This window comes from Procambarus clarkii, chromosome 5 (assembly GCF_040958095.1).
Source record: "Procambarus clarkii isolate CNS0578487 chromosome 5, FALCON_Pclarkii_2.0, whole genome shotgun sequence".
Lineage (NCBI taxonomy): Eukaryota > Metazoa > Arthropoda > Malacostraca > Decapoda > Cambaridae > Procambarus > Procambarus clarkii.
The window spans coordinates 2806917-2833679 of NC_091154.1; the positions used below are offsets into that span (position 1 = coordinate 2806917).

General features: G+C 46.3%; 1 protein-coding gene across 2 annotated transcripts; it reads left to right on the forward strand.

Annotated features, from left to right (window-relative positions):
• The first annotated feature begins 568 nt into the window (after nucleotides 1-568).
• LOC123765262 (uncharacterized) lies at nucleotides 569-25787 on the forward strand. Of its 2 annotated transcripts, XR_011230904.1 has the most exons (7): nucleotides 569-2305; nucleotides 6303-6430; nucleotides 10473-10536; nucleotides 12907-13103; nucleotides 22859-24250; nucleotides 24581-25082; nucleotides 25294-25787. XR_011230904.1 is itself a non-coding variant. In XM_045753780.2 (6 exons), the coding sequence occupies exons 1-6, from the start codon at nucleotides 1741-1743 to the stop codon at nucleotides 24812-24814; spliced, it is 2580 nt and encodes an 859-aa protein (XP_045609736.2). In that variant the 5' UTR covers nucleotides 569-1740; the 3' UTR covers nucleotides 24815-25787. The 2 variants fall into 2 exon arrangements, 1 of the variants encoding a protein (XP_045609736.2); XM_045753780.2 differs by having other exon boundaries at nucleotides 24581-25787.
• The last annotated feature ends 976 nt before the right edge of the window (nucleotides 25788-26763 follow it).

The following is a 26763-nucleotide window of genomic DNA, read 5'->3' on the forward strand; positions in this document are numbered from 1 at the left end:
AGCCCATAATAGTCGCCTTGAACTACTGCCACCTATTGAATGTTAGGTGAACAGAGGCGTCGAGTCCTGGCCAGGGATTCGAACCCGTGTCAGGTAAATTGTTTGATGACTTTGGCAGATAAGCAATTTTTATCTTTATTTTTTTGTATTTCATTTTATATATCAACCATACAAGCTGCAGCAGGTGATGTATTATTGTTAATACACTCCAGACTGGTCCGGCTCCCATGAAAACTCTACTTTCCCCAATCTGAAAACTAATTTCCCCCCGGCTTAAAACTCTAAAACTTCCCGACTGAAAAGTCTTTCACCCCCCCCCCCCCCGAGTGAAAACTATAATTTCCCCTCGGCTGAAAACTCTAATATCCCCTCGGCTGGAAACTCTAATATCCCCTCGGCTGGAAACTCTAATATCCCCTCGGCTGGAAACTCTAATATCCCCTCGGCTGGAAACTCTAATATCCCCTCGGCTGGAAACTCTAATATCCCCTCGGCTGAAAACTCTAATATCCCCTCGGCTGGAAACTCTAATATCCCGGGTGGTAGTGAACGCGGCGGTGGTGCCGGCGTGAACGCGCCCTCCTCCCCGCCCACAACAACAACAACATCAGCTGATCAAGAGCCGCTGCTGCTTTCTTTCCTCCCTTGTCCCCTCCTGCCAGACGCTGCCGGAGGTCTTCCCCAGCTGGGTCTTGCCTCCCTGGGCAACTGTATGAGATTTTGCTGACCTCCGTCAGGTGTCCGGACTCCCGGCGGTGGTCTTCGGCGTGGATTCCCATACGGGTCGTCATCGGGTATCATCTCTGCGGGTCCACTGGTGCGGGTCCGCTGTGGTACTCAGGTTCCTCGGGTCGGTCGGGCTCTCGTCAATGGGTTCCGTCTTATGGCGAGATTAATGGTAGTGTGGTGGCTAATGCGGCAGCAGGGATAGCGCCGGTCTAGGGCATTACGCAGGTGTCTCTGGAGCTCACGGGAACTCCTGCAGCAGCTTCAGGGGAACCTGTCAGGCCGGCTGGGAGGTGGAGTTGGCACCAGCTCTTCGGTCATCATCTCTGACGATTCTCCTGGAGGACACCTCCCGGCGTCCATGGGCCAAACTCCTGGACGCGGCCCTCACTCACCTCTGGATGGGCCACTCATGCCTGGCTGCACATCTCCATTGCTTCCAGTGGATTCCCTCTTGTGCCAATAGTGGCAGAACTACACTAGTACTCCACCTCAGGCTGCAAATTGCCCGCCTCACGGTTCCCATTATCCTCGACGGGGCAGGAGGAAGAGATGAAGGCGTCTGTTAAGACATTTTTCGACATACCTGCCAGTTCATTGGCTATGTACATGGCCTGAAGAGGCTGTAGGGATCCCATTCCTTTTCATCATTTCCTGGTGTCAGGCTGCCAGGGCACGTCCAATCTCTCAATTGTCGTTGCCCTCTCAGTCAATAACAACAGTTGAGCAGTTGAGCAAGGCATTCCCTGCCAGAATGTTCTGTTGATTTGCCCTAACAGTCCTGTTATGAAGGAAGAAGAGCAGGTCGTCGTCACCACACACTCAACAACAGGAGGTCGGTGTGGCTGCCACTGCTCTCACAAGTCAACAGTTTGCCTGATAATGGCTTGACAGTTACATTTGTTATGCATTACATAACACTAATAAAGCAACACTTTCATCAATGATTACACCACAAGGAGAACTTTCATAACCTCATATTCATGTTATTTTAGCATTAATTGAGTTATCAAAATGTTGAGCACTCTGACCATTGCTATAGCTCAAGGTATCAAAAAAAGGAAGGTGCTGACTATTGATGAAAAGTTAAATGTTATTGAGAAAACCAAGGAGCCCGGTGCCACCTTTCGCACCGTGGCGCGGGAATTTGGCATAGGCATAAGCACTGTTTTTGGCATCAATAAACAAAAGGAAGCCTTGTTTAAATTTGCTGCTGAGAGGGACATTAATGGTGCTAAAGCTTCAAACAGAAAAACTCTTAAGCCTGCTAAATATAAGAATGTGGATGAGGCAGTTTTCAAGTGGTTTTCTGAGCGGCGTGCACAAGGTCTCATGGTCAGCGGAGATCAGATTATTGTCGCTGCAGAAAAGCTTGCAGATTCCTTGGGCGTTTCTGAATTTAAATGTAGCGCGGGCTGGCTCCAAAGATTTAAGGATCGGCATTGTATATATTTTAGAAGGGTCCCCGGTCAAACAGGTTATTGTTGTAATACAGAGAGCATACCTGTACAACCATGTAAGAGAAAACTAGATAATATTATGGAGCCGGAAGTGTTGAAAAAATGCACAGTTGGCAAAGGTACGTAAAACTATTTCCTACATATAATATTTGTTTATTTCAATTTAGATACATTGCAAGCATTTTTATTACATGTGTAGATATATAAATAAGCTAAAAACAGTTTCATATTTCAATAAACGCAGTTGTTCCAAAAACGTGTAGAAAATGTGACATTCTCACTCTGAATGGACATACACTTTATTAGACCAAAGAGCCAAAGCTCAAACCCCACAAGCACGACTAGGTGAGTACACTAGCACAAATTATTTCTGATAAGCAAACTCAGTTTGCACTGTAACAAAAACATTGCATTTTAACCATTAAGCAGTTCCAATCACTATCTACATTTACATGTGTTAACACTTTGAGGTTCCACAGACTGATTATCTCGTCATTTATTTTTCTACTGAATGTGTTCCAACGACGCAATACTGAGTCACTCATTAAAATATTTTTTAAAAATTTAAATTTTATCAGATCAATCTTGTAGTGGTTTTAAAATAAGCGCCTTTAGATTGCACACAATTTGATACCAAAATCAAAGATATAACATGAAACTTGATGTCCAAACACTTGAAATATTATAAATAGGCCTATGGTCCGAATATTAAAATAATTGTTAAAATTCTATTTATTGTCCTATTATCTTGGGACTAGTTTTAAAATGCGCGCCGTTTTATTGCGAACAATTTGATACCAAAATGAAAGATGTAACACAAATATTTATGTCAGAACACTGGAAAGATATAAATAAATTTGTGATGATGAGCGTCCAGAATTAAAATATTTGTTAAAAATCCAGTTATTGTTCTATTATTCTGGGACTAGTTTTAAAATACTCGCCTTTTTATTGCGAACAATTTGATACCAAAATGAGCGACCTAGCACGAAATTTGATGTTATCAAATTGAACGAGTTGAACATTAGGTTGCAATGTACAAAATGGTGCTCGTTCACGGGTAACTTTAGGCTTTTCTGCGGGGAGGCACTCCAGCCTTTTGTACATTTTATTCTTACACATATGTAGGGAATTTAATTGCGAACACAATGATACCAAAACGAGCGACGTAGCACGAGAATTAAGGTAAAAAAATGGAAGGAGAATGCACATGTTACTGATTTTGTGCGTTTTTGCCGACTTTACGCTTTGCTGTTGGGAGTCACGCTAGGCTTTTGGACATTATATTTATACACAGCTGTAGAGAATTTAATTGCGAACACAATGATACCAAAACGAGCGACGTAGCGCGAGAATTAAGGTGAGAAAACTTGAATGAGTATACACATTTGGGTGTCACCGCGCGCTTACCCGCACGGAGGGGCCACGATCCCCCAGTCAACCGCGAGTTTCTACGGAGCGCGAAAGTGTTAAAATTGCCAAATTTATTTTTATTTATTTATTTATTTATATACAAAAAGATACATTGGGTTTATGAGAGTACATAGCATTGATGTTTCTACATTCTTGTAAAGCCACTAACGCGCATAGCGTTTCGGGCAGGTCCTTAATCTAACAAATTAATTTAAGTAGGTAATTTGTAGTAAATTGATCTGATCTGATCACATTAAAAAATGTGATTGATCTTTTCAGATTTTGAATACAGTACTTACTTTTTTTCATTACCTCAAAGTAGGACATTTAATTAGCTGAACTGCATAAGGGTTAAAGAGAAAATTGAGAATTCACTCAATTATGAACCATTATGTAACTTAAATTTACCGGGGGATTGTGAATATACTGGATACAAGCCTTTGGAGAGCACTGTGTCGGAGAGTTTGTAAGTAATGCAGCACCACAATGTGCTTATGTACACCTTAACAATCACTAGCTACACCTGAGAGAGCAACACAGTGTGCCTGTGTATACCTTAACAATCACTAGCTACACCTGAGAGAGCAACACAGTGTGCCTGTGTACACCTTAACAATCACTAGCTACACCTGAGAGAGCAACACAGTGTGCCTGTGTATACCTTAACAATCACTAGCTACACCTGAGAGAGCAACACAGTGTGCCCGTGTATACCTTAACAATCACTAGCTACACCTGAGAGAGCAACACAGTGTGCCTGTGTACACCTTAACAATCACTAGCTACACCTGAGAGAGCAACACAGTGTACCTGTGTACACCTTAACAATCACTAGCTACACCTGAGAGAGCAACACAGTGTGCCTGTGTACACCTTAACAATCACTAGCTACACCTGAGAGAGCAACACAGTGTGCCTGTGTACACCTTAACAATCACTAGCTACACCACAGAGAGCAACACAGTGTACCTGTGTATACCTTAACAATCACTAGCTACACCACAGAGAGCAACACAGTGTACCTGTGTATACCTTAACAATCACTAGCTACACTTCAGAGAGCAACACAGTGTGCCTGTGTATACCTTAACAATCACTAGCTACACCTCAGAGAGCAACACAGTGTACCTGTGTATACCTTAACAATCACTAGCTACACCACAGAGAGCAACACAGTGTGCCTGTGTATACCTTAACAATCACTAGCTACACCTGAGAGAGCAACACAGTGTACCTGTGTACACCTTAACAATCACTAGCTACACCTCAGAGAGCAACACAGTGTACCTGTGTATACCTTAACAATCACTAGCTACACCTCAGAGAGCAACACAGTGTACCTGTGTATACCTTAACAATCACTAGCTACACCTCAGAGAGCAACACAGTGTACCTGTGTATACCTTAACAATCACTAGCTACACTTCAGAGAGCAATGCAGTTCTGCACATATTGTTCAATATGAATCACTGTCTGAAACATTGTGAGACAATACATGACTGTACTGCATGTCATATACAGTACTGTATTTGCATGTCATATACAGTACTGTAATTTTGTGTAAGCTAAATTAATTATACAGTGGGGCCTCGATTTACGATGGTAATCCGTTCCCAGAGACGAATCATAAGTCGAAATATCGTAAGTCGAAATGATTTTTCTCATAAGAAATAAAGGAAATTGAATTACAGTAATCCGTTCCACACCCTCAAAAATATTAACTTACAAATACATTTTATACTGAATACAATTTTTTTCTCTACAATACAGTACATATGTTTATCTTACCTTTATGGGGGACTCTTGATGGCATATGGAAGATGGTGATGAGGGGGGAGGAGGAGAGGTGTTACTGTTTGGAAAGGGAGTCCCCTTCCATTATAACATCAGGCAGTGAGGACTTCTCTGAGGTACACACTGGCACGTTTTGCCTGCATACCACTAGGACCTGCTTGTGGCTCACTGCTTGATTTTCTCATTAGAAATCGTTCCATTAAAGATTGTTTTTCCCTTCTTTCCAACACTTGTCTGTAGTGAGGCATCACATTGTCATTATAAAGATCAATGCAATGGGCTGTTACAGCTTTATCTGGGTGATTCTTTTTAGCAAAACTTTGCAGTCCTTCCCATACTGCACACATTTTCTTAATTATTGAGGAAGGGACATCTTCTAATGCCACCGCCTCCTCCTCTGAAGATTTATTGTACTGCCTAGCTAGTTCAACAACACTAGTTCCATTTTCATGTTTATGTATGATCTCTTGTTTTTCCTCTATGGTCATTCTTACATGTGTTTTCATATGTTGAACCTTACCACTGACTTTCTTGGGACCCATGGGGTGATATATATTAATCAGTTTTATGTTCAAAAAGCAAAAAATCACCACAAAAATTGAATTTCTTATAGGCGTGATCATCACTAAGCGGGCAGCTGTAGTAAACTGTGGCAGGTCGGCCTGCGTGACCAGGAACCACGCGCTCGGTCGACCCAAACGTGTACCAACAGTTATCGTTGGTTGACGACACTATCATAAGTCAAGGCGCATTTTTTATAAAATTTACATCGTAACTCAAAATTATCATAAGTCGGGGCAATCGTAAGTCGAGGTGCCACTGTACAGTAATGAAAATGAAAATGTCAAATATTAGTTGTAGTATTAAGAAGATCTGTAATTTTTAATGTAAATTTGCCCACTTCCTCAGATGGATTGAAAACCTCTCTGGAAACTACACAACCAATCACAGAATGTCAGAAGGCAGTGAAGTCGGGAGTAACATGTGGTGACCGTGTTAGTAAGCCTAATGTATCCGAAGCCGAGTGTAGGAACATGGTATGTATACAGTATTTGTGGGCCTGATGTACCTTTAGTAGTGGCCCTCTTGTTCTGGTTTGGTTCTTCATCAGTCTCTTGTTTCCGATTGGTGCTTTGCACACCTTTCTTCTAAAATTTTGTGCCTCATACATTTGTCCTAATTCAGGTATGTTATTCCTTGGACTCTGATTATCATTTCCAGGCTTGTCTGCTGCTGTTATCTTAAGGTTATCTTGAGATGATTTCGGGGCTTAGCCTTTCCCCCTCAGCTCAGTCCTTGACCAGGCCTCCTTTTTGATACACATCTACAGAAAGCACCTGTCTAATTTCCAGGTCCCTGTTTACTCCTAGGTAACAGGCGCATTAGGGTGAAAGAAACTCTGCTGTCTGTTTCCGCCTCCAATGGGGATCGAACCCGCAACCTTAGGATTATGAATCTGAAGTGCTGTCCACTCAGCTGTCTGGCCCTGTTAGTACTGGGTTGTTGTTGCATTGGCCTCATGTTTATCTCCATGCAGTACTCTTGGCAAGTGCCAACTTTGTGGCCATTTCTTGACAACGTCTTGTTTTGGTGTTTGGGTCCAGGGCTTCAGGGAAGTCAACCTGAGCATTTGTCTCCTGTTCTCCTCTGGTCTGGCCATGTCCCCACCACAGGTGAGTTGTCTTGAGTCTCCTGTTCTCCTCTGGTCTAGCCATGCCCCCACCACAGGTGAGTTGTCTTGAGTCTCCTGTTCTCCTCTGGTCTAGCCATGCCCCCACCACAGGTGAGTTGTCTTGAGTCTCCTGTTCTCCTCTGGTCTAGCCATGCCCCCACCACAGGTGAGTTGTCTTGAGTCTCCTGTTCTCCTCTGGTCTGGCCATGTCCCCACCACAGGTGAGTTGTCTTGAGTCTCCTGTTCTCCTCTGGTCTAGCCATGTCCCCACCACAGGTTAGTTGTCTTGAGTCTCCTGTTCTCCTCTGGTCTAGCCATGCCCCCACCACAGGTGAGTTGTCTTGAGTCTCCTGTTCTCCTCTGGTCTGGCCATGTCCCCACCACAGGTGAGTTGTCTTGAGTCTCCTGTTCTCCTCTGGTCTAGCCATGTCCCCACCACAGGTTAGTTGTCTTGGGTCAGCTCTCATTTGAGTAATGCTATCGTTTTGCTTCTTCTTCTGTCATATCTGCTCCTTAGCTTCGTCATAGAGGAGATTATGTTTTTCCAAAGCCTCAATACTGTATTAGAGTTAGAATCAGAAACTTTATTCGTAACAACTTATACAAATCATTACAATAATATCTATGAACAAATCCACAGGAAACTTAATGAGGGTTCGAACCTATGCGCTGAGTGTTCCCAGACGCGCTCTAGTCAAGGCTCCTGTAGATTTGTTCTTTGATACATCACGTTAATGTGATTTGTCTGTGTCCAACATCTATATCGTTCTTTCTACTTGTGTAACTCGTTGTAATATTCTGTATAAGTGTCACGATGTTATCATCCAAGTAATTGATGCACTATATATTACTTCAACAGGTGGTGAAAAAATAGAACCTTGCAGTGCTCCACTAGCAATATCTTTCCAGTATGTGTTATTTCCATTTCCTTTCTGTGCTCTAATTATTGTTTATCCAATCCAATAATTTACCATTGAATCCATGTGCCTGTAGTTGTGGGCTAATCTTTCATGAGATACCTTATCCTAAGCTCTAGAAAAGGCCCTGTACTTAACATCAACTGGAAATCTTTTTTTCTGAATAGTTAGATAATAGCAAAGATTTGTTTAGAACAAAATCCTAACATTTTCCAGAACTTGTATTTACCTCTTCCTAAACACACTTGCTGCACAACCCGTGGGTTTTTCTAAACCTTGTCTGTGTGTTTCATGGACAGACTTGGCTTCGGCATTATGCATCTTCAAATTTTCAACAAGAGTACCTCTTGTTCTACACCACATCCCTTGGTCTGTCCTGCCTGTCTTGAGCAACCCCCCCCCCCCCCTCCCCACTCGTGTACATCGGAGAGACTTTACATACATACAGTACCTTGCTCACTTTAGTGATGTTATCGGTGCCTGTTCAGTATGTTCGTTTCGTTGAGTTTATGCCGGTTTCTTTGCATGTTATTAACTTGACTCGTTTTGCCAGTTAAGATGGTTGATCTTGCAACCCATCGTCCTGTTTAGATAGTAACTATTGTGACAGTTGTCAATAGTCATGAATTCATACGTACTGTACTTAGTTTTTAGACAGAATTATATTGACTAGTAAGAAATTCTTATATTCATAACTATATATAAGCACAATATTTATAATTGAAAATTATGAATATTTTCATTAATATTATGATTTAAAATATTATAAATCATAATTATAATTAGTTATTCATAATTAAATCAAAATTAGTATACAGGGTATGTAATTGTTACAGAAAAATAGGTCACTTCAAATACAATGGAAGTTTCTTTGGAGCAATATGGGTCTAAAATCAAATCTTCTGTTCAAGTGGAGGTGCACTGCAGATATACATTTGATGAAGGTTTTTTATACTAGCTGTAATTAGCTGAATGTAGTAGTGTAGTTACCAGGCGAGAGCTACGCTCGTGGTGTCCCGTGTTCCCAGTCCACTTTGTCAAATAGCGCTTTGAAACTACTGACAGGTTTTGGCCTCCACCAACTTCTCACTTAACTTATTCATACAGGTTGTTGAAATAGCATATCAGCTTGTTGGCGAGTGATATGCAGGTTGGTGGGTGTAAGGTTATCAAATGTTTGATTTTTTAAGTGTAGTCACAGGATGAGAGCGTTTCATGATTTCCACCTTGTAGTAAATGGTCTCGTGATTACCACCTTGTAGTAAATGGTCTCATGATTACCACCTTGTGGTAAATGTTCTCATGATTACCACCTTGTAGTAAATGGTCTCATGATTACCACCTTGTAGTAAATGGTCTCATGATTACCACCTTGTGGTAAATGTTCTCATGATTACCACCTTGTAGTAAATGCTCTCGTGATTACCACCTTGTAGTAAATGGTCTCATGATTACCACCTTGTGGTAAATGTTCTCATGATTACCACCTTGTAGTAAATGGTCTCGTGATTACCACCTTGTAGTAAATGGTCTCATGATTACCACCTTGTGGTAAATGTTCTCATGATTACCACCTTGTAGTAAATGCTCTCGTGATTACCACCTTGTGGTAAATGCTCTCATGATTACCACCTTGTGGTAAATGCTCTCATGATTACCACCTTGTGGTAAATGCTCTCGTGATTACCACCTTGTGGTAAATGCTCTCATGATTACCACCTTGTGGTAAATGCTCTCGTGATTACCACCTTGTGGTAAATGCTCTCATGATTACCACCTTGTGGTAAATGCTCTCATGATTACCACCTTGTGGTAAATGCTCTCGTGATTACCACCTTGTGGTAAATGCTCTCATGATTACCACCTTGTGGTAAATGCTCTCGTGATTACCACCTTGTGGTAAATGCTCTCGTGATTACCACCTTGTAGTAAATGCTCTCGTGATTACCACCTTGTAGTAAATGGTCTCATGATTACCACCTTGTAGTAAATGCTCTCGTGATTACCGCCTTGTAGTAAATGGTCTCGTGATTACCACCTTGTAGTAAATGCTCTCGTGATTACCACCTTGTAGTAAATGCTCTCATGATTACCACCTTGTGGTAAATGCTCTCGTGATTACCACCTTGTTGTAAATGCTCTCATGATTACCACCTTGTGGTAAATGCTCTCATGATTACCACCTTGTGGTAAATGCTCTCATGATTACCACCTTGTGGTAAATGCTCTCGTGATTACCACCTTGTTGTAAATGCTCTCGTGATTACCACCTTGTGGTAAATGCTCTCGTGATTACCACCTTGTGGTAAATGCTCTCGTTATTGGTTGTATTGACACACTTTAAATAAATTTAAATTTCCTAGACTCGCAGCCTGCTTTTAAGAATTTATTGAGGGAATCATGTGTTTTAAGCCATCATAGATTCATCTCCGTTCTTTATTAATTTACTAATCAATTATTATTAATTTCCTTAAATTTATCCACTTACAGGGAGCTGATGTTAGTGAAGACTCTGAGATCTGCATAGACAATGACTTGATTGAAGTAAAAGATGGTAAGGTATATTTATGTTATTAAAATGTTGCATGGGGAAATTAATGTTGCATGATTAAAAATGTTGATACTGATTGGAGTATTTTTGACAACGTACAGTTTGACCATCTGTGTAGGTCCATGGGATTGGTTAAGATTTCTAAATCTGTATTCTCTTAGAATACAGGTGACACACACACAATAATCTAATCGTTGAAAATTTTAATAGGGGTCAAGTTTGAAATCTGCACATGGAAATAACACCACATTAGACAAGGGGGCACGGCAGGAATTGCAAAATAGCCCCATTGAAAAGCAGAGGTGCAATAGATACACTGAGAGAAAACTATATCAACATCAAGGGCTCAAGACTTCTCAACACTCCTTCTAAACATAAAGAACACAACTAGCTGACCTCTCATGGTGTTTAAAATAGAACTTGATAAAATACCTCAAATATCAGATACAGTATTTAAATAAAATATCTGATCAACTGGACTGTGATTCATTAGACTGCAAGCAGTGGTGTTTACCAGCTTGGTTGAACTGACCATCAACCAGGAGGCTTGGTCAATGAACGGCCTGTAGGGGCATTGATTTCCAGAACCAACACAAGATAGTAGATCCAGCCACTGATTGTCTTGAAGAGATGGAGATCTATGAAGAGAACTGGTCAAGGGTAGGCAGGGAGGAGGTGTGGACTGGCCACTTTGGAGTAAAATGAATGAAGCAGTCTTGAAAGTTCTTCATCATGGACGTAACTGGGAGAAACGCCTGAATCAGAAGGAACAGATGCTGAAAATGGTTGTCGACCGGTTCCAGTCCAGATGAAAACCGTTCAACACCAAAGGCTTCTGACTGTAGAACAGCGCTTAATACAGTGTGAGTTGATGGATTCCCGCAGTGGGGTAATGAGGTACAGTACCTTCAGCCATTGGTAGTTGTTTGAACATCGTGCAAAACCATGAGAGGGCGCATATGAGAATGTTTGAGAAGGGGGGCACATGGATCCCTCCTCTTAAGATGGTAGACTGCTGGGAAACATTTTGAATGAGGTCAGATGGCTGAGACCCACAGAGATACACCAAAGGGCCATCTTGACCTTTGCCAATTTCCGCATTTTGACTGGGGATTACGATGTTATAGAACCTCAGTCCTAATGGTTCTTGAGCAGGCAAAGCAGAGAACACTACAGATAATTACAAACTGCTTTCAGCCACTCCCAGCTCCAGTAATATGCAAATGCAGGTAAAGTTAGGCAGCTCAAGAAGTGCTTGAACTCCCTAATGATAAAATCAGTAGTGTACCTGACAGGTACAGTACTTGTAGGTACAGTACTGTACTGGCAGTTACAGTACTGGCAGGTACAGTACTGTACTTACAGTACTTACAAGCCTCAGATGGGGATGTAAGCGGAGCTGAAGCAGTGTGGAGTCTGAGAGGGTCATCTTGGTAAATTTCATGGGTTAAGCTCAAAGAAAAGATCTTGAAAATGGTAATTGGAATGCCCCATGTAAAATTCCAACCAATCCCTGGACTGAGGATGGGTGAGTAACATGCCAGTAGGCATCCCATGGGTCCAGGAAAATGAGCCATGACTGGCTTGATACCACCTGATACAGACATGGTGGTCATCCTGAATTTTGGACAGAACATAATACACATTGACCCCATGAGTGATCTAAGATGAACCTGGAATTAGTTCAGTTTCAGTCCATCTGAAAGAGAAGTGGCATGATTCACAGGAAGCTTGATCGTTGAAACAATCACATCCTTTAAGTACTGTAATGGTAATGTCTTCTCATAGACATCATAACATAGGATAAAAATGCACACTTGTTTATTTGTGAAATTTGTGTAAATTCTTTACACAAATTTCTTTACACAAAAGATTTACACCAAATCTTTCACACTTTCCTGAGTGCTTTGTCAAGGTCTTGAGAATGTGATAAGGACGAGACTTACATCTCAACATCTTTTTGCGCTGATTAGATGTTGAGATGTAAGTCTCAACTTAACCACACACTCAGACCTTGACAAGGCACTCAGGAGAGTGCGAAAGACTTGATTTAAATTCTTTACATAAATTTCACAAGTACACAAGTGTGGGTTTTATCCTAAATCATATCTTTCTCCAACATACTCGGAATGACAGTTGGGTGGGATGGCTGAACACTTGAGGGACAGGACACCAAAACCGTCAGTAGTTTCAAAGCATTGTACGACAGAGTACTGGGAAGACCAGAGGGAATGAAGTCGTCAGAGGTGACATAGCTGACATTACCCTAAGGTCAAGGTTTTTGGCTTGGAGCAAACTAGGGAAATGGATCAGAAAGACTTTTATTTTTATTTTCACACATTGCCATCTTTTAGTCTAGTTATTTCTCGACAGAGCCATTAGAACATGAAGAGTGTGCAGCTAAAGATGTACGAGCAGGAGAAAAGGGCAAGATGAAAGCCCCATCTCCTCGAGACAATGAGGGAGAGCGCAAAACAAAAGGCAAAGACTGGCCCTGCATTAACAGTGACTCTGTGGACGTGTTGCACAAAATGTCCAGCTGTGGCCAGATGAGAAGTCGTCAAGTTCAGGTAAGTGAGTTACACAACTGTGGTGGGTGGCTTATGGCTGCCGGAGTTACACAACTGTGGTGGGTGGCTTATGGCTGCCGGAGTTACACAACTGTGGTGGGTGGCTTATGGCTGCCGGAGTTACACAACTGTGGTGGGTGGCTTATGGCTGCCGGAGTTACACAACTGTGGTGGGTGGCTTATGGCTGCCGGAGTTACACAACTGTGGTGGGTGGCTTATGGCTGCCGGAGTTACACAACTGTGGTGGGTGGCTTATGGCTGCCGGAGTTACACAACTGTGGTGGGTGGCTTATGGCTGCCGGAGTTACACAACTGTGGTGGGTGGCTTATGGCTGCCGGAGTTACACAACTGTGGTGGGTGGCTTATGGCTGCCGGAGTTACACAACTGTGGTGGGTGGCTTATGGCTGCCGGAGTTACACAACTGTGGTGGGTGGCTTATGGCTGCCGGAGTTACACAACTGTGGTGGGTGGCTTATGGCTGCCGGAGTTACACAACTGTTGTGGGTGGCTTATGGCTGCCGGAGTTACACAACTGTTGTGGGTGGCTTATGGCTGCCGGAGTTACACAACTGTGGTGGGTGGCTTATGGCTGCCGGAGTTACACAACTGTTGTGGGTGGCTTATGGCTGCCAGTTAGACGGGTGTTGTCAAGCAGAGCTGGATTTAGACATGGTGGAGCTCTTAAGCTACGGGAAGCTGTTGAGGGCTTGCCTGCATGATCACTGCTAATAACACGGACACACACAATTGGTAACACCAAAATAGATAACAAATGCATTCCCAAGTATCCAAAAAAAGTATTAATTAAATTTAATTATACTTGTTTATATAGTTACCCCCCCCCCTTCCCCCACCCTCTTTTGTGCCAGGTTTCAGGGTTTTCCTAGTAGTGGTGGGCCACTGTGTCTGGTCGGCACAGTGGTTGCTTTGCTCGTAGGCCGGCTTCTTGTGAAAGGCTTCAGCCCTATCGTGGGTCACCTCGTTGATGGGGGGAGGCTCGCGCTGTTTGTTCACGTCTGGTCCCACGATTCGTATCCTTCGGGTCATCTCTTCCGGCCTATGGTGGCGTTGGGTGGCTCTTCTTTCAGGGCAGGCCTCTTTCCCTGCGCTCTGTTGGGTCATCTTGAAGTAGGTGCGCTTGGGCTTGGTGAAAACGACCGCGGCCCTCAGGTGGGTTTCCCACCTGTTTCCAGTCCCGAAATGGTACTGTGCAGAGCTGAGGTTAATTCTGGACTTATCCCACCTGAACCCCTGGATCTTTTGCCCATCTTTTCAGATGACCACTCCTTCCCAGGTCCAACTTCTTTTGGAGCCGGATGCTTTGATGGTGTATCTAGTCCTCCGGGACGTGTATTGGCACGTTCTGATTCATCCGGGGTTTATGGACTGGTTAGGTTTTGTGGTGGGGTGGCAATCTTTCCACTTTTGTTGCCTTCCATTTGGCCTGAATCTGGCACCTCGTGTATTCGCTTGTCTCACCCAGGTCGTGGTGACCTGTCTGCATCTGTTAGGGGTTTGGGTTCTGGCCTACCTCGACGACTGGCTGGTGTGAGCTCTCAGCCAGTCCGCGTGTCTGCTCACCAGGGATTTGGTTTTTCCCAGCTTGCTGGGTTTGGGTTCCTTGTGAACTAGAGGAAGTCCCATCTGGTTCTGTCCTGGGTTCAGTCTTGGCTTGGTCTTGTGTGGGACTCAGACAGCATCCTTGTCACCCCCTCTGATGTTCTTGCTGCAGCTGCAGTCCCACCTTCTCCTGGGGCTCCTGGGCTCCCGGGTTACTCTGTGGTTGCTTGAGCAGCTGTGCGTGAGTTTGAACTTTGCCGTACTCCTTTACCCGCTGGGTTGGGTTTGGCTCCGGCGTCTGTTCTGGTTCCTTCGAGGATCTCCCTTCCGCCGCTCTCACGATTGTTGGGTTCAGTTCAGTATCGTGGCGCCTACCCGAGGCCTCACTCAATGTGTTCACGGATGCTCGTCTTTTGGCTAGGGCTTCATGACCAGTGCTCACTAGGCCAGCCAGGGGCTGTAGGCTCCGTCTTTCCGTCGGACTCACAGCACGGTGCAGGAGTTCGCAGCTGTTTGGCTGGTGCTTCAGAGGATTCGGATCACTCCAGGGGTCAACGATCCGTTCCATTCGGATGGTTTCCTGGTGGTTCACTGCCTAAATCGCAGGGGTTCTCTTCTGTCCATGGCTCTTTGGGGCTGGTCTCTTCGAGTGACTCGTCTGCTGGAATTCTCAGGGTTTGGCTCTTTTTGTGGTTCTTGTCTGGTGGATGTCCAATGTCCTGGCAAAGGACCTGTCTTGGTTCATTCCCCTGTCTACGGAGTGGACAGGCGACGCCGACTCCTTCAGTTGACTCTGCTAAATGTATGGGCTCCCAGAAGTGGACCTCTTCGCATCAGCGTGATCTGGGTGTCTTCCTGTGTATGTGGACACTCTTCCCTGACTGCGTGGGTTCGCGGTAGACACTTCCCGGCAGACTGGTTGAGGTGGGGTTCCCTGGTGGCCAGCCCAGCCTTGGTTTCAGGTGCTTCTTGCTCAGTGTCCGAACCCGAGATGTTTTCCACGGCTCCACCTCTTTCGGCAGATTGGCCCAGTCAGGTACCTGGCTGGTTTGGTCTTCTCTTCGGTTCTTCGCATCTGGTCTTTCTGACGCGGGTCTATCACCACTTGTATGGTGATCAGGTGGTTTCGTTGATGGTGTCCCACCTGTAAGCTTCGTCTCGGCGACAGTATGAAGTTTCCTAGCGCTCTTTCACCATTTTCTCTCTGTTCATCGGCTGTCCTCTATTTCAGATAGGGTTGTCTTTTCCTTTCTTTCTTGGCTTTTTCAGGACTGTCATTTGATGCCTAATATTTGCCTAGTCATTTGATGCGCAGATGTGTCTGTTCATTCGGTCCTGACGGAAGATTTGTTCGTTTGCAGCTGTCTCCTTCTTTTCTGGGGGAAGCCTCTTCTGCTCCCCGGAGCTTACTAGGCTGATATGTTTATGTCAGACTTTGGCATCAGTCATGTGTATGAAGTTCTTATGGGCCTACCATGAGCCAGAACCTGGCCCCCTCAGAAGAGGCAAGGGGAGCAATGGCCTTTAGAAACTCCCGTGTGGTTGGAAGCATTCTATGTCTGCCATCAACCGGGTCAGACACCCGGAAAGGTAAGCATCCCAAAACAAACCCCTATTCTGGTGAAAATTTGCTACCAAAAGCCAAACAAGTGGATAGAACTCCCCTCAATAAACGAGCAAATGATCATGACATGACACGTCGCTGCGCCGCTGTCTGCGCAGCCCCCCCCCCCTCCCCGGGAGGAGGAAGGGGGGAGCCCCAGACCCCTCACGCCGGCTATCCACCCTTTGTTCTCAGACTGATGCTAGAGGCAGTGGTCGTGTGCTTGGCTCCAGAGTTTTTCAGCCCTGTACTTAGCGTGTGGTGGCTGTCTTCCAGGGGTGTGAGAGCCAGGAATTATTCCATGGAACTCGGGCTGCATGCACCTAGGGCTATCGTCCCTAGGTGCCCTGTAAGTACTGCCCTTGGGGCTTCGGGCCACCTTCCACAAGTTCCTCGGGACCTGCTTCTGTGAGGCCGTCTGACTGCTCAGTTTTTTGGCTGCCCTTTGGGTGCGTGGGGGTTTTGTCTTCCTTGTTTACCTTAGGGTAAGAGGCAGTTTGCACTGGAGGGGCGCAGGTTGCTGCGCAGTTAGTTGTCACCATTCACGGCGGTCGGCTCTGTTCCTTGGGATGGGTTGTCCTCTTGCGGGGTTTTGTTTTTCTTTCTGTTTAGAGCCTTGTGGGGGGCGGTCTGCCTTGCTTTGTCCTCATTGGGCCTGCCTATGCACTATTACTTCGGTGGTGCCCCCTGCTAGATCCCCGTGAGTGTACACATCCCTGGGGTTCAGTTTTAGAAAGTTGTTTGATAGTTTTGGGCCTCCAGTCTGGGCCTTCGAGTTAGCAATACCCTGCCTGGGCTTACCTGGGGCGCGAGTTCTCTTATAGTAAGCGCTCAGGACCCTGGGAATCCCCTAGGGGACGCATGGGTCCGATGGATGTGTCCCCGGAGCCCCCCTCGCTTCATGCGAGTTTGAGGGTTGCTCGGTCCCCTTGACTCAGGGTGACCCTCATGATTTTTGCCTCCATCACGCTGCCTGTTGGGTCGGCAACACTTTCGACTCTGAGTCCTGTTTGCTGGTGACTCAATTTACCCAGTCCACAGATGATCTTATGCGGGTACAGGTGGCGCATGCATTGCATGCGCGTTTTAGGTTGTTGCAACCCGCTAGGTTGGTTGCTCACTCGGATGCCCTGAGGCTGTCCCGTTTTGCTTATAGGGACTCTGACTTGGGGGTTGGGGTCGCTTCGACTTTGGTTCAGTCCGCGCCTCCTCGTCCTTTCCCTTCTGTGGTTCGTTCTGGTCCCCACCCCCTGCTTCCAGCTCTGAAACGCCTGAGGGTTTCGGAGTTGGGGCAGGGTTTAGATGGTCTTGAGTCATGGGCGGTCTCAGGGGATGCCCCTTCCGGTGTGGCGATGGAGGCCTTCGATTCCCATCTCCCAGCTGAAGCCAGTGGGCCCCCTTCTGTTCGGCTTACTCGGCTGCACCGGCCTTTTCTTTAGGGGCCGGTGCTCTGGGGAATGACTCAGCCCCTGGTCCCGAGGAGGGGGATCCTGGAGCTGGGGAGGGGCTGACTTGGGGACCTTGGGCCCCGCTTGATCCAGCCTGGGTTTTTCTACCCTTGGAACGGGACTTATTGTTACAAGGTGTGGGGTTCTCTTTTTCCCCCCCTCCTCGTACGACTTGGATTTGGTGTCTGCCCCTCCCCGGGTTCGGTTCCGTGTCCCCTCGGGTGCGTCGGTTCCATCTTTCATGAGGTTTTCAGCTTTCCGCATACAACCAGCTGCGATGCGGGCAGGCCTTGCGGCTTACCTCCTGCGTGACCCGGATTACGCCTCCGTGATGGATCCGTCGCCTTTCAGGTTTGGGACTTGGTTCTCTTTCTGGGTCCATTCCGGAGTCGTTCTGGCTGGCGGACTGTCCTGTCTTTGCTTTGGAGGCCTGGCATTCCTTTTAGTCATTCCCGCATGCTTGAGTGGCACGAGGTTTCTCCTGTGGTTCAGGTTTTCCTGGGGGGGGCAACCTTGAGCACATCAATGAGTGCTTGTTTGCTCCTGCCCTTCCCCAGGATGTTGGTGTTCTGCAGCTCCATGTGCAGATTCCCTCCCTTTCGGCTGCGCAGGTGGCCGAGGATTTGGGCGCCAGGGGCCTCTTGGCTTCGGCCTTGTGCTTCTTTTCTCTCCTGGAGCTGTCTTCGGACTGGCTAGGGGAGGACAGGGGGGCGCTCGGGACTGTTCTGGGGTCTGGTGCCTTGGGCTCTGCTGCTCGTGAGTCGGCTGCCTTGTTGAAGCTGTTTGTGCCGATCTTGAGGGATACGGTTGTCCAGTTTTACGCTTCCAGCTCGCGTGTCGACAGGCGGTGCTTGCCTCCTCTCTGGAATCGGCCTGGGCCCCCTGGCTTTTAGGTTGTCTTCACCCTTTTGTCCGCTGCTTTTTGCTCCGGCGGCTGTGGCGCAGTACTGTATATTCAGGCTGCTTCGGCCAGTTGCCATCCGATGTTGGACTTGTTGGTTCTCCGGGGGTCCCGGGGTGATCCTTCCAGGAGGGGTCGTGCCAGGTTCGGGTTTGGCTCCGCCTTCGGCTGTTTGGCGCCGTGTTCGCCCTGTTCAGGGTTCTGGGTCTCGTAAGGGGCGCCGGCCCTTTTGCGGTTCGCCCTATTGACAGGGCGATGGAGGGGAGGCTAGCACTGTTTGCTCATGCCTGGTCCGACAGCTTGTGGGCGTTTCGGGTTGTTTCCTTTGGCCTGCGTTGCGGTGGCGTTGGGTGGCCCCTCCCCCAACGGGGGGGGGGGGGGGGGGGTTCGGGACTGACGGGGCAGGCTTGCGCTCCGTCGAATCGTCTTGGAGTGGGTTCGCTTGGGTGTCATTGAAACGACGTCGTGCCTCAGATGGGTTTCCCGTCTGTTTCCAGGTTTCCAGTGCCGAAACAGGACTCTGTGGGCCAGCGGACCATTCTGGACTTGTTCTGTCTGAACCCCTGGGTTCATTGCCCCTCCTTTCAGGTGACTACACTGTCTCAAGTTTGGCTACTGTTGGAACCGGGTTCTTGGATGGTGTCCCTGGACCTCCGGGATACTTATTGGCACGTCCCGATTCATCCGGGGTTCAGGGACTGGCTCGGGTTTGTTTTGGGGCATCAAGGTTACCGCTTTCGTTTTCTCCTGTTCAGGTTGAACCTGTCACCTCGCGTGTTCACATGCCTCACGGGGGTCGTTGTGGCCCATCTGCATCTTTTAGGTGTTTGGGTGTTGGCCTACCTCGACGACTGGCTGGTTTGGGCTCTCAGCCGGTCCAGTTGTCTGCTAGCCAGGGATTTGGTTCTTTCCCAGCTTGCCGGGTTCTGGTTCTTGGTGAACAGGAGGAAGTCCCATCTGGTGCCCTCTCAGGTTCGGTCCTGGCTGGGTCTTGTGTGGCCTCTCGGATCGCTTCCTTGTCTCTTCCTCCGGAGTCTCTCCTTCGGCTGCGGTCCCACTTGCACCTGTTTCTGGGGGCTCCCGGATCACCCGGCAGTTGCTCAAGGGTTTGTTCGGGAGCCTGAACTTCACGATGTTGGTCTACCCACTGGGTCGAGTTTGGCTTCGTCGGCTGTTCTGGTTCCTTCGGGGATGTCCTTTCCACCTCTCTTGCAATTGCAGGGTTCGACCCCTGGGGACTTTGTGTCGGCTGCTGCGTCGCCAGCTTCCTCTTCTGGTTTTTCGGGGTTCAGTGCCTTGGTGCCTGCCCGAGCCCTCACTCGATGTGTTCACAGATGCGTTGTCTCTTGGCTGGGGCTTTGTGACCAGTGCTCACCAGGCCGGCGAGAGCCGGTGGGGTCCGTCCTTCCGTCGAGCCCACAGCACCATGCAGGAGTTTGCAGCAGTGTGGTTTGCGCTTCGGAGGATTCGGGTCGCCTGCGGATAGACGATCAGGCTCCATTCGGACGGCTCGCCGGTGGTTCATTGTCTGAACTGAGGGAGTTCAATGCGGTCCCTGGCTCTTTGGCGCTGGTCGCTTCGGGTGACTCGTCTGCTGAGTTCTCGGGGTTTGGCTCTCCTGGCAGTTCACGTGCGGGGTGTGTCCAACGTCGTACCTGACGGCCTGTCCCGTTTCGTTCCCCTCTCCACGTAATGGACGATCAATGCCGGCTCCTTCCGTTGGCTCTGCCAAATGTTCGGGTGCCCCAAGGTGGACCTCTTCGCATTGGCGTGGTCGCGGCGCTTTCCCCAGTAAGTAGAGCCCTTCCCCGATTGCGAGGCTGTCGGGGTGGATGCCTTTCAGCAGGACTGGTCGAGGTGGGGGGCTCCTGTACCTCTTTCCCCTGGTTCAGCTGTTGCTCCAGGTCCTGACTTGCTTGGATGCTTGGAAACCTACCAGGGAAGAGTTGTCCTCTTGGCCCCGTGGTGGCCGGCCCAGCCGTGGTTTCAGGCGCTGCTTGCCCGGTGTCCGAACCCGGAGGTTTTCCCGCGGCTCCGCCTTTTCCAGCAGATTGGACCGGAATGTCACATGGCTGGTTCAATCTTCGCCTCGAGTCTTCGCGTATGGTGTTTTTGACTCGAGTTTATCATCATCTCTATGGTGATCAGGTGGCTTCCTTATTAGTGTCCCACCTGCGGGTTTCGTCTCGGCGGCAGTACGAAGCTTCCTGGCGGTCCTTCCATTTCTTCCTGCGTCTTTATCGTTGTACTTCGCTTTCTGTTAGGGTGGTGTTGTCCTTTCTCTTTTGGTTGTTCCAGGACCGTCACCTTATGCCTAACACTGTCACCTCGTATCGTGCGGTGCTGGCGGAGCCGCTACAGCTTGCTTTCGGTATTGATGTTACTTCTGCACCATTTTGCAAGCTGTCTCGGGCGTTGTTTCACCTCCGGCCTGCACATGCGCTTGTTGGCATTGGCCTCTGGGGGTCGGGTTGGTGAGCTGCATGCTCTCCTCCGGTGCAGGGGTTTCTGCTCTGCTCTTTCGGTCTTTGTGATAGTTTTGTTCGTTTGCAGCCGTCTCCTTCTTTTCTGGCGAAGAATGAGACTACTGCTTTCTGAAGGGGTCCTTGGATTGTGGATACTTGGTTGCTTAGGCCGGGGGTGCTTCATGTTTTGTGTCCGGTTGCGGCTCTTCGCTGTTATTTGCGCGCCACGGCTTCTGTGCCCGGGGACGCGCTTTGGGTTGATCCAGTTTCCCTTCTTCCCTGTTCGCAGGTGCGGGTCTCCCAGGTCATCCTCAGAGTTATTAATGCTAGCCAGCCTGCGGTCTATCCCCGTGCCCATGACATTCGTAAGTTCGCTGCTCTTGCTGCCGTTTTTGGCAACATGTCATGGGCTGACATTCGGGCTCGGGGCTTTTGGCGGTCGAACAGAGTCCTGGCTGCTCGTTACCTTGTGAACGTCCCTGGGTCTAGTCGGGCCTGAGTCGCTTTGGGTTGGCGGTTGCAGCCAGTTGTCTCGACTTCGAGTTGGGGAGTGAGCAACGACCGCCTCCCGGGTAAGTCCCTAAGGTTTTTCCTATGTGGGTAGTTGGCTCCGGGGAGCTGAAGGGACTCCCCCCAAGAAAACTAGCATTGAATGTAATGAAACGCCATTTTTTGGGTGAGCCATGGAGGCTCCCGGTACCCTCCCTCCGGCGTTTTTTTTTATTTGTTTTTGATGCTCGGCCTGAAATGCTATAGCGGCCGGCACGGGTAATCGGTGGGACGACATTAGTGATGTTTGCTTGTTTTGGTTTTGGAGTTCTGCCTCTCTGTTCAGGTTTTGCTAGCAATTTTTACAAAATGTGGGGTTTGTTTTGTTACACCTACCTTTCTGGGTGCCAGACGCTGGTCGATGGCAGATTCGGAATGCTTCCAAATACTGTACATGGGGGTTTCCATAGGCCATTGTTCCTCATGCCTCTCTGAGGGGGCCAGGTTCTGGCTTATGATCTCTGGCAGGCAAGAACTCAAATCTACCGATGCCACGGTCTAATAAATACATATGAGCCCGGTAAACTCCGGGGAGCCTCGGGGGCTCACCCAGAAAATGGTATTTCATTAAATTAGACACTGGTTTTTTATTAATTTAAGTTTTTATTGTGGTTGACTTGAGTAGAGTTACTGTGATGGAGAGTGATGTTGTTCATGAGATTAGTGTAAACAGTGACGGATGTTGTTCATGAGATTAGTGTGAACAGTGACGGATGTTGTTCATGAGATTAGTGGGAACAGTGACGGATGTTGTTCATGAGATTAGTGGGAACAGTGACGGATGTTGTTCATGAGATTAGTGTGAACAGTGACGGATGTTGTTCATGAGATTAGTGTGAACAGTAACGGATGTTGTTCATGAGATTAGTGTGAACTGCGATGTATTTTGTTCATGAGATTAGTGTGAACAGTGACGGATGTTGTTCATGAGATTAGTGTGAACTGCGATGTATTTTGTTCATGAGATTAGTGTGAACAGTGACGGATGTTGTTCATGAGATTAGTGTGAACAACGATGTATGTTGTTTCGTGTACTACTCGCAGTTTTTCTTAAACTCGATGCCTCCCTAACCTATCGAAGTGGGAGATAGAGTAGTGATGCTGATGATACTTGAAACAGTGCCCTCACCATAATGGCACATAAAGAGTATCAATCAGTTATTGTATTTGTGATTAACAAATTTAAACAGCAATTTTGATGTTTAGTCAACCTTTTTTTTTAACAGGTTGACAAGTCGACCATTCGTACCTCCAAAAAAGAGAGAGATATAAGACAAGCCACAACAGTGAAAACTTTATCCAGTGATGAGAAGTCCCTCGGGGGTGAATGCTTCAGGGAGATGGAGAGAGCTCTGTACCTTTGGATAAAGGATCAACAGAAGAAAAACATTCCTGTCAATGGTACTATTATCTGCAAGAAGGCCACTAAGATACAGGCAGGCATAGACAAGAAGATGGGGGCCTCTGGCACATCATTCTATGCTTCATATGGTTGGCTGAGCAGCTTTAAGAAACGTCATGGACTACATATTGTGACGCAGGAGATAAGTGCCGACACTGGCAGTGCCGAAGCACCATCTCGCCCTAACCATACATACACATTGTTTCACCCTATCACTAACCTCACTAGTACTCCATCCACTTATTACCCTACTACAAGCCATACTAGCACATCATCTCACCCTGCCACTAAACACACTGGTCTATTGTCTTGCCCAATCAAAAACCATATTGGTTCATCGTCTCACCCTGCTGCTAACCATGTTGGTTCATCGTCTCACCCTGCTGCTAACCATATTGGTTCATCATCTCTCCCTGCTGCTAACCATATTGGTTCATCATCTCTCCCTGCCACTAACCATATTGGTTCATCATCTCTCCCTGCTGGTAACCATATTGGTTCATCGTCTCTCCCTGCCGCTAACCATATTGGTTCATCATCTCTCCCTGCTGCTAACCATATTGGTTCATCGTCTCTCCCTGCCGCTAACCATATTGGTTCATCGTCTCTCCCTGCCGCTAACCATATTGGTTCATCATCTCTCCCTGCCGCTAACCATATTGGTTCATCATCTCTCCCTGCCGCTAACCATATTGGTTCATCATCTCTCCCTGCTGCTAACCATATTGGTTCATCGTCTCTCCCTGCCGCTAACCATATTGGTTCATCATCTCTCCCTGCCGCTAACCATATTGGTTCATCATCTCTCCCTGCCGCTAACCATATTGGTTCATCTCCTCTCCCTGCCGCTAACCATATTGGTTCATCATCTCTCCCTGCTGCTAACCATATTGGTTCATCATCTCTCCCTGCCGCTAACCATATTGGTTCATCGTCTCTCCCTGCCGCTAACCATATTGGTTCATCGTCTCTCCCTGCTGCTAACCATATTGGTTCATCGTCTCTCCCTGCTGCTAACCATAATGATTCATCATCTCTCAGCACTGCTGCTGGTTCACCATCTTGCCTTACTGGTAACTATACCAGTTCATCAGCTCGCCCTGCTCTTAACCATACTGGTTCATCATCTCGCACTCCTGTTGACCATAATGCTACAGTATTGTATGCTGCTGAGTTTGCAGCAATCATCAAGGAGGAAGGCTATTCTCCTGAGCAGGTGTGTAAAAACTAGCATTGTTAATTGAATAAGAACTAAAAAAAATTAACAGACTCATTAAGGCATATCTTAAGAGAACAATATATTTTTATTAATCAAATTTGTCATTCGTTTGAAGTTTTAGCAATTTTACAAAATATTTGCTTTGGCCATATTTTGAATTATATTATATCCTCAACTGTTGTATAGACTTTAATTATTACTGGGTTTTGTAATATATTCAATTAAAGACTCATTGGGAGCATATCTTTTATTAAGGGTAACTTTTTATCAAATTTGTCAACCAGCAGAAGCATTAGTAATTTTTATAACAGAATATATCCTCAACAGGTGTTTAACGCAGGTGAAACTGGCCTCTTCTGGAAGCGTCTGCCCAGTAAGACCTTCTTGATGGAGGAGGAAAAAGCAACTTTGGGTTTCAAGGCTTCTAAGGACCGTTTGTCTTTGCTATTCTGCTCAAATGCTGCCGGGGACTTCAAGCTTCCTCCTGTCCTAGGTATACCGGTCCCACCGTCCTCGTGCGCTCAAGAATGTCACCCGTCTGCCTGTGGTATGGCGAGCTAACAACAAAGCTTGGGTGACCTCAACAATATTTGCCGACTGGTACCAGCATAACTTCATTCCTGCCGTGGACAAGTACCTGAGGTCTAAAAATCTACCAAGCAAAGCCATCTTGTTTGTTGACAGTGCTCCCAGTCACCCACAAGCCCTGAGGGGCACTGCTGACAGCGACGGATACCGCCTCGAGTTCTTTCCTCCTAACACCAGCTCTCTGCTGCAGCCGCTCGAACAAGGAGTGATAGCGCAGATCAAGAAACTGTACACTAGGCAAGTTCTCTGGGAGATGTTTCTCTACACTGAAGGCAAGGGCAAAAGTAGAGAAAAAGTGGTTGAATTTTGGAAAAAGTTTAATATGAGAAATGCAGTTTCCATCATCACTGACATATGGGAGAACGTTGATCCCACTTGCCTTAAGGATGCATGGGAGAACCTTTGGCCTGAAATCATGCCTGACTTTCTTGGTTTTCCTGACACGCAGGTAGAGGTACGCAGCATTGTGGAGATTGCCAACAGCATCCCTGGACAAGGGTTTGGTGACCTGGTGGCCGAGGATATCGTGAAGCATCTGGAGAGTCATCACAACATTATGACACCAGAAGACGTCCTTGAGCTGACCACTGTAGAAACCGATGAGGGACAGGATGATGATTCTGAAGATAATTCCATTACACAGATACCATTATCGTCAATGAGGCAGTTTGTTGACTATATGATCTCCAGTGTTGAAATTGCTGACAGTGACCCCAATTTTAAGCGAGCTTCAGAAGCCATCCGTCTCTTAAGAAAAGTCTGTGAAATTTACATCAGGCCCATCAGTGCTTGTTCCCACAATAAAAATTTACAGGCTTCTTTAAGACAGTCTAGTTAAGGGCATTTTTTATTCTGTAAATAAAAGTTTTTTATAAGTATTTTGCTATAAAACATAATTCTTTTATTTTGTAATGCAGTTTATTACAATAAAATTAAACAAATTCTTCTTAGGGTTTAATTATACAAGAGGTTGGGTTGGGAGGTATATGTCCTTGCATACAAGCATCAGCAGATAGCATGAAGAGTGTGGATGATTATTGAAGATACAGTTCTGGTACTGTATTATTACATAATAAACCTGATTGAATATGTACAGCAGTTGAAAGATACTAATATATTAACTATGCGAACATAGTGAGCTGTTCTATAGCCATATGAGAAGAAAAACAACAGTGTGGGACAATGTGATCAGGTTGAAGAAACTACGGGAAATTTTCGTAAAAACGACAAAAACCCAACATAAGATTTTAGGATGACTTTAAAAAGGAACCAATATGGAGATCAGAGTTGTGATCTGGAGGAGGAGATGATAATGATGAAGATAATCATTATAATCATGTAATTCTGTAACAGTTGGGGGAACTCCTGGGTACCTATTTACTGCTAGGTGAACAAAGGCATCAGGTGACAGGAAACATTGCCCAAATACTTCTATCTAACTGCTTACTGAACAACCTGTAATATTTATTTGTTCCACTGAACAATTTGTATCGAAGGCACTGTTTGGACCATCCAGGAATTCGTTATTAGAGCATTGACCCATTGTATGGTGAATGATACAATGAATGGATGAGTAATATTTTCAATGGTTATTATTTAATATCTCCGGCCTACTCATTATACAGTATTTGCCTCTGGACTATTGCCTCCCCACCTCAAAAAAGTATGGATAATGTATGTACATATATAATTATTGTCCTTATATGCTCATTACACCTTATATGCTAGTTATTGACAATCTTAACTGTATTTAATGACTCTGTGCTTTACCTCTTTCCAAAATAATTTCTATTTGATAAAATTTTCAGTTAATGTATACCATTTCCTCCCATGAACGTCTACTGAATTTGCATCTTTCTGTAAATATGCATTGTATTGCAATTTTATTGTGAAATAAATTTTTAATGATTCCTATTTCTTCA

Coding starts and splice junctions, on each gene's coding strand:
- LOC123765262 (XM_045753780.2), top strand. CDS start 1,741: ATGTTGAGCACTCTGACCATTGCTATAGCTCAAGGTATCAAAAAAAGG. Junction 13,104..22,858: donor TGAGAAGTCGTCAAGTTCAG/GTAAGTGAGTTA, acceptor TTTTTTTAACAG/GTTGACAAGTCGACCATTCG. Junction 24,251..24,580: donor AAGGCTATTCTCCTGAGCAG/GTGTGTAAAAAC, acceptor TATCCTCAACAG/GTGTTTAACGCAGGTGAAAC.